Source organism: Lates calcarifer, linkage group LG19 (assembly GCF_001640805.2).
Source record: "Lates calcarifer isolate ASB-BC8 linkage group LG19, TLL_Latcal_v3, whole genome shotgun sequence".
NCBI lineage: Eukaryota > Metazoa > Chordata > Actinopteri > Centropomidae > Lates > Lates calcarifer.
Window position 1 is genome coordinate 15066240 of NC_066851.1, and position 8675 is coordinate 15074914.

General features: G+C 37.5%; 1 protein-coding gene across 1 annotated transcript; it reads left to right on the top strand.

Moving 5' to 3' along the window:
* Positions 1–690: 690 nt before the first annotated feature.
* Positions 691–3206, top strand: LOC108874855 (psychosine receptor-like). The gene has a single exon (XM_018663397.2). It carries the CDS (start codon positions 703–705, stop codon positions 1645–1647), a length of 945 nt encoding a protein of 314 aa, XP_018518913.1. The 5' UTR covers positions 691–702; the 3' UTR covers positions 1648–3206.
* The last annotated feature ends 5469 nt before the right edge of the window (positions 3207–8675 follow it).

Consider the following 8675-nt stretch of genomic DNA (forward strand, 5'->3'; position numbering starts at 1 on the left):
AGGGTAAGTAGAGCTTTACGAGTTTTTAACTTGACGCTTGTCCTTGAAAAGTACTTGATAAAAGATGTTTACGGTTACGGTACAGGCATAAAATTTTGTTGATTGTGAAAGTTTATTGAAATGCACTAAAACCAAAGGTTGTTTAGATGGTGGAGACAAATCTCAAAACTTCGCCAGGTTGTTAAACAGCAGTAAGAGAGCATTTTGTCATTTATTGATCAAAATGACCAAAACTGATGGTGTCGCACTTGCAAAACATTTGGGGACTCACAAGAGACTTTTTTTAAAAAAAAAAAAAGAATTGTCAAAAGGCTGAAATATTCTGAGAAGTAGAGCAACACTGATAAATTGATCAAATCAGTATATCTCCCAGTATTAGCTTACTGTAGATATATTGGTCCTGTTGTGTTTCTAATATTGTTTGTTTATGTGATGTGTTTTTTTTTTTATTGGCCAACATATTGTTAAAGTTTTGGGTTTGTTTTTTTTACTCTAATACCTATATCAGTATCGGCCTCAAAAATTCACCAGTCATTCACCATTCATCAGTCAGGCTAGTAGTTTTCTCTTGAGCTTGATGGTAAAATTGGTGAAGTGACCCTTTAATTTAAAGGTTTAGGTGTTCAAATGCTTTGCTGGAAACCTTTCTTATTCCCTTCTTTGTTTCTCTACAGGGTTGGCCATATTAACATTACATCTGCAATGGAAAACTTAACCCTAGCCACCAATCATTCAGACTGTTACTTTGTTGACAGTGCATACAGGAGAAGGCCATTTTTATTTTTCTACCTGGCTATCATCATCACTGCCATCCCATCCAACACCTTCTCCCTCTACGTGTCATGGCAGCACATTAGACAGAGGAATGAACTTGGTGTGTACCTGTTCAACCTGGCCCTGAGTGACCTGACCTTCACTGTTGGTCTGTCTCTGTGGCTGGACTTCCTGTGGCGAGGAGTTTGGTCCCATGGCGGTTATGTTTGCATGCTTTCTGTTTACTTCCTCTTCACTAACTTTTACACCAGTGATGCTCTCCTCTGCTGCATTGCTGTTGACCGCTACCTGGCAGTGGTTCACCCCTTTAAGTACACATCCTTGAGGAAAGTTGGCACGGCAGCAGCAGTGAGTGTTACTATTTGGGTATTGGTGATCTGTTTCAATGTAGCCACCGTCACATGGGAGGACTCATACCAGGAACACAAGTCTGTGTGCTTTGACATGTTCCTCCCAATGTCAGAGAATATGGCTCGTTCTAACATAATGCGCTTCTTCCTGGGGTTTATTGTTCCTGCTCTCCTATTGGTATTTTCTACATGGAGGATTTGTGTGGCAGTGAAATCCAACCAGGCCACAGAGGAACAGGAACGTAAACGGATTTTGAAGCTGCTGACAGTAGTTCTGCTCTGTCTTTTGTTCTGCTTTGGACCTATCCATGTCATGATGCTTGTCCGCACACTGGTGGATAATTGTAGGAATGTTGCATGGCTCCTCTATCCTTACAAGATCAGCATTGCTATCTCAAGCCTCAACTGCCTTGCAGACCCACTTCTTTACTGCTTTATTACTAGAACAGGACAGGCAAATGTTAATCAGGTTGTTCTCTTCTGCCAAGGAAAGAAGAGAAGCCAAGATGAAGGCATGGTGTAGGTTAAATGTAGTATAGGACAGTATAACAGACATATTAGTCAGTTATCAAATTTGAGAAGTTGTGAAAGTCCTTTCCAGACAAATTTTGAATAACAATGTCTTTATTCCTTTGCAAAAAAAACTAACTTCACATCTTAAAAATCTAAAAATTACATCCACTACTTCTCCTTCATAGAAAAATCAAAAATCGATGATGAAAGTACTCCTTGTACACATACGTCTTAAACGCATTTGAACTCAATAAACTTTAGCAGATGACTCTGAAAACAGCATCAATTCTAGCATCAAACCTCTGCACATATATTGTACTGCAAAAAGTAATTTCCTACTAATGTGCACTGCAGTTTTTTGCAGATGTGTACTGACTGGAGGCTGCTAACAGTAACTGGAATGCAGCCTCAAATTAAGTCTCCTTTATAGCAGTGTTTGCAATTTGGATTCATTAACTTCAGGGCTAACAAATCTTAATTGCATTGCTTACACTGAGTAAGTGCAAGTGTTCAGATTATTTTGTCTACCCCCCCTGCATGTTTAAACTGACAGTTGGCCTTGCACGTACATCTCTATCAAGGCACATCAGCATGTGATCTGTATCATCACAGCTGTGTTGTCTGAACTCTTCCCTACACGTGTCAAATAAAATAGAAGGGATATTAATGCAAATTTGATGGCATTCATCATTTGAATAAGCCACGAGTGGGAAAAGAATATTTGTTTTTTAACTTATCATGTGACCATGAGACCATATGATGACACATTCTACTGGCAACACACCTGTGAGTACCTGTTTTAAGTCTGATAAGTGGGCATCAGGTGCCATGAGGAGAGTGTATTTGCATTTAAGGGAGACAAATATTTTTTTGTTTCCACAAAACATTGTATATGTGTTTTGGAAGATTGAGGGAAATGTTAAATACTCAGTACCAAACTCATTATGATCTAAAAAGAAAGAAATTGCAAATTAAAGGCTCAAAAATAATATTAACAACATATCTTTCCATTTAAGCTAACAATTGTGCAAGCAATTGCAGCTATCCAATATGTGGATGTCTGAGCTTAAAATGAAACTATAAATATTTCAGTTCAATGTTTTCTGTTTAGCATGTTCACTTGCAAATGGCTCCTGAAATTAACATTTAGCATTTCTGCATTCTTGAGTCAATATAAAAGTCATAAGAGAACTCTCTCTCTCTTTCCTATGATGGTAGTTATTCCAGGAAGTAAAGCTATTTAAAAACCATAGATATTTAAAATTCCAATGACAAAAATTTACTCATGTATGTACTTTTTATATTTTACAATACTTAGACTTTATCTCTCAGTTGTGTATGGTCACATATTCACAGAAATGTTGAGTGCTTTTAATTTCTGGTCTACAATGTACAAAACTACACTTTAAAATATGGATATCTGAAGCTCTCTAGTGGACAACTATGGAAGTGCACCAAGCTGTCAACTCTTGGAATATTTGATCATTTCAGATATAAATGTATTCTGTGTTGCCATTGCACAAATTGTTTTATAACATAACTTGTGGTGTTTTATGAGTTATATCTAACATAAAAATACATGTACACCATAAACATTGTTCTCTGTTATCTTTATTTTGACATCAATTCAGATCTGATGACCTCAGAGTTGGTTATTGACTTTTAGTGACAAAAAAAGCCCTAAGCAAACTCACTCCTGCAGCCCATACACACACATACAAATGTACACACACACACACACACACTTTGACCATAGGAAAATGTAACCTTGTGGGGACCAGCTTTATGTCCCCAGATTGGAGGTGAGTCCCGATAAGGTCAGTATGAGAACAAATGCCCTTAATCCTTAATTTGACAGAATACTAAAACAACTTGAGTGGTAGGAAAACCTGCGAGATTTAGCATCTCATGTTTTTCCCTCTGGCATTTAATTTGCATGACATTACTCATCTTGTCATCATGCCCTCATAGTAACAAAGGCTGGAAAGGGACATGTGCTCCTCCATGTGAGTCTTTGTCCTGCCTCACTCTTCCATCCATCCATGTCAGATAATATGCTTCACCTAACACTGAATTACCTGCATCAGCAGAACCTGGGGGCTATAAAGCTCATCTGAATATCTATCCTCTCACCTTCCACTGTCCTTGACTGTGTAACAGACAGACTTCTTTACATGTGAAGTACAAGTGTATGTATGTGGAGATGGAGATAACTGAGGATCAATAGATTCGGACAGTGAATCTCAGCGTCTACCTGGATGTTGGCAGAGTTTCAGCAGCGGCACGTGTGAGGGAGCCTGCTCCCTCTCAGGCATGATGAATGAATGGGACTGTAATCCACACTGGTGATCTGAATGTACGCACACACATGTAATAGGACCATGATCTTATTTGGAATAAAAAGACAGCGTGCAAACTGGACTCTAGTTACAGTGGTGATTTATGACATTTTGACTGAAAATTCCGGATGTAGGAAACCTTCAGTCAGGTGGAATCAGCTACATTTTGGCCAATCTCGAGTCTGGCAGCTGTGACTGGTGCTGAGTGTGGGCTAGCGAACTGTGGGAATATTCAGGGTAATGTACATACAGTATAACACGTGCTGCAGAGAAAATCTGAGCCAAATACACACATGTGCTAAAAAAGGAAACAGATGAACAAATATAGCAGTCTGGGACTGTGTGGTAACAACATTACGTAAGCCATTTGTAATCTATTCTAAGAATTGAATCAATCTGGTTTTACAGTATTTACCACAATAGTTTTATGAATAAATCAAGCTGTCAATTTAGTTATATTTGCATTCAGCAATTTGCTCCAGCCATAATCGAGATTTGCTGTTGTAAAAATATTGTAACACTAATATTTCCTTTCTCGTGGACTAATTTGCCTGAAATCTTTTTGCTTACTTTATTACTGGCACTCTTTCTCATGCCAGTTCATCTACTGAAATTATTCATTATTCTTATCTAAAACCCCTAATAAATCTGCTTTTCTCAGAGACATCTGTGCTATCTCCCAGTCTATAATCCAAACTGTCTCACTGTCTCACTTGTTTCTATCCCATTTTCCAGATGTGCACAGTCTGACTCAGCCATAATAACAGCTATCTTCAGTCGTTGAGGAGCAGAGACACAGAGAGCTCTTTGTTTGCCCCTGACTCCTTTCCAAGTATTGGAATTTGTAATGGATTTTTACTTTGTCCCAAAAATGAATGACAAAAAAAATCTGAAAAATCCCAAATCTCTCGAAAAAATGCTCAAAAAAAGTCCCTAACATTGTGATAAGTTTATTTTTTACAAGGGCATCAAGTAATTTTCAACCCTGACCAGTGGGAATTGCAAGAACATCGGTCACATTCATTTTTAATATTTGTTTTCTGGGTAGTGTTGTTTTGTCTGAAACATTGTATGCTTCTTTACCAGACATCTGCTTTTTCAAGATATATATCTTAAACTTTTGTCAAAGTGAAATTTGACTATTTTAAAAATAATAATATCCCTCTGATGAGTATTGTGGTTGGTGTCTTTTGGTTTGTGTCTTAACTAGAATGACCACTGACAATTTTGAGCATTATAAGCAACACATTCCTGGGATAATTTTGTGTCAGAGTTATTAAATATCCCAGTTTTATGATACATTCTACTGTTGTATGGTTCATCTTGTGCTCTAGATGTAAATTGTACACATTTCCCCTTTAATTCTGCACCAATGTTAAAGATAATACAGCAGATTATTCAAAGACAGTCTATTCAAAATTGATATCTTCAAAAAGATATCTATCAAAAAAAACTGTCATTGTTGTCAACCCCATTTGGTCTGACATTTATCCAAAGATCAAACCCAACTCCTAGTCCAAGTTTACTCCCTCTATGGTATATAAGGGTGTACTTGACTTGTCAGTTTATCTTCAGTGGTTTATATGACATCACATTAAATCTCTCTTCACTTCAGTATCTCAGCTGCCAGACACGTTGTCAGGCAGATTTCACATCTCCCTCCTGTTGCATTTGATGTTGAGTACGCCGGGCTCCTCCAGGCGACTGTCTGACACTCCCTCCAACCTTTCCTCTTCATCATCCTTCCTGTCGCTCTCGGTGCTTTCACACTTTCCTTCTTCCTTGCAACAGTTAGTTGTTCTGGCAAACACCTCGCAAAATCTTGTGAAGAAATTATAATCAGACTGAAAGTAGAGAAACAACTCTTGGCAGTCATGTTTGTGTGAAAGTCTCAGGTTTTTTATTTCACTGAAATTATTGTGAACTGACTCTAAACATCTACAAAGACAACAACAACACATTTTATATTCAAAATTTTAATGAATTTTCAAATTCCTCATACATGCCTCCCTATGGTATGTATCTTTCATTGTAATGAATTTTGTGCTTTTACATGAATAAATCACCTTTTTTGTGACTTTTTGTGACTAATTCTGCTTTGTTACAATAATCTCATATGGTAGATTTAGAATTAGGGATTTGCTATTAAAGTGCAGGGACAGAAAGCTTTGCTAAAATTATAGGATTGTTACCATGCATCATGTTACTGGTCTAGGTTTAGCTGTGTATGTATGTTAGCACCTGTATCATACAACTCAACAATCATACAAAGTTCTGTTCTCCTCCTTATACCCTTTCAGCCCTTGAGACATTTGTGATTTTTGTGTTAACCCTGAAACAACAAAAACACTTCCTCAAGTTTGAGAAAGCACAAGGTCAGTCCCACCCACAGCCTTGGTGAGTCACACCACTTTGCAGGTCAAAGATCAGCAAAATGGAACTCTGCACAGGAGGAGTGATTTGAGAGAGAGACAAATCCAATGTCACTCTGAGAAAATCTGAGGTTTGGGGTGCAGAACTACCTGTTTTATGTAAATTTTATGCATGACTAAAGATGTATAAACACAGGAAATGAGCTAACCCCCGCAGTGCCCTTTCTCTTGGGTGATTCATGGCAATTTTTGACCATGTTCAAAGAGAACTGAAAATGGGCAGGAGTCACAATTAGCAATATATATATATATATATATATATATATATATATATATATATATATATATATATAGCAATTCCTCTACTTGATCTATCTCCAACATGGAGTGAATTTGTCTTGTGGCCTCCATCACTCAAATGAAAGAGAAGTATTTTTTTCTGTTGTAGCTGCAGCTACCCTCACTGAGATTGCCTTTATTTAAGAGCACTTGTAGACTGGATAAGATTAGGATGTGTGCCCATGCATGCAGGGTGATCCTCTTGGATGAGATACACAAGCCTGTGTGCTTGTTCATACACATTCTAAAGCAATTCTGCAGCACTCCTTGGGATAAATTGCACAGCTCTTTAATGGGGGACTGAGCTGTAAAGCTGACGGGGTGTAAATGCATGTTATTTGTTTCAGATTGAGGAGTGAAGGCCTGTTGTGTGTGTGACGGTAGCCCTGAATAATATTTGGTGGCAGATTTGGCATTAGTCTTCATGCTTACAGAAGAAGTGGTGTTTGCTTTACAATAAGTTTTGTTGAGTGCCTCTGATTTGTGCACTGAGTTGAGTTCTTGGTAAGTAGCATCTATTTTGCAATTTTAAATACCCAGTAAGTAAAATGCATTGCGTAAATAGTATGGTGGTACTTTGTCACAGTGAACCTTGATATATATTAGTGCCTCACTGAACTTGAATGCTTTTCTAAATGTGTGTAATTGATAAAACCATATAATGATTGTTCATTTATTCATTGTTTTAAGGGCAAGGGCGTTACAGTCATATGTGTTCCTGGTGCTTTGTTTGCCCCTTTCCTTCCATTTTCCCTGTAGCTCTGCCCAGGCATTGCCTTATCAGTAATAATGAGGCACACCTGGCTGTGAAAGAAGTGCTTAAAAGCTCTTGTGCCAGAATCAGAGGGGAGAAGCTTCTAGCATAGTGACTGCTGACTTGCTGTCTCTCATTTTGTTTTTTGTTTTTGTTTTTTGATTTTGTCTAGCTCTTGTGTTTTGACTTTGTGTCTTTTGCAGTCATTGAATTATTTAGTCTCCTGATGTTTTGGTATGCCTTTATGTTAATAAATCCCATGGATTCAATTGTTTCAACTGTGTTTTCTGTGGTTGATTTGGGTCAGCTGTGTAGTCAATCATCAGTTTAGGTTTTCTTAACTGTGATTATGCCAGAAGAAAAACTGTGTTTTTTGGCATCAAAGAGCTTTTAAGACCAGAAATGTTCAGTTCGTCTCACTCATTATCTTTTGGCAGTGTGTCATGGAGTGTCAAGTCTTAGATGAAGGCCAGATGGATGAAAAATACTTTGCCAAAGTTTCAAATAATTACATGTTTTTCCTGTTGCATACAAACTCCATTCTTGTTAAAACAGCATATTAAATTTGCATGTGCAAATTCAGTTTAAACAGATACCTTTCTCCTCCTGCTGGCTGCAGAAGAACGCCACTGGTAGATGCAATGTTCAGCACAAAAAACTATAAAAAGCAATGGGAGGAAGCAAAGAGCAGTAGTAGTAGCAGTGAATGTTTTGTGCATATTGTCAAGCAGGGGATAGGGGATTAGGCAAAGAGAGCAGTAGATGTGAACAGTTTCATAAGGAGTCTGGATTCATTTGCTTTCGTTTAGTGATTGATCTGATGCTTCCAAATGTGAAAGAGTCAAATTGTATATTACAGTGACGCTGTGCAAAACCACCCATCCAAGGCTGTAAATGTAAAATCATTGTTTATGGATCTATAGAAAAGTAAAATATGTCTTCAATCAACTATGTCTTTTAGAGAACCAATCTTGTAGTTTTTAAAGTTATTTTAATATATTCCAAGCTCTTTTCTGTCCCATATGTGGATACATGTTACCAGATATTACAATGTGTAGGAATTTAAAGCTGTGACAGTACATGGGAATGCATGATTATGAAAAATGTTATTGTGTGAATCCAAATTTAAACACAGCATATGACAGGGGCACACAAAATGTTTAATTCTAATCTCAGACTCATTTATCAACTAATTTTCCTGAGCTGTTCAGGAACATCTTCTCTACCACCTCCA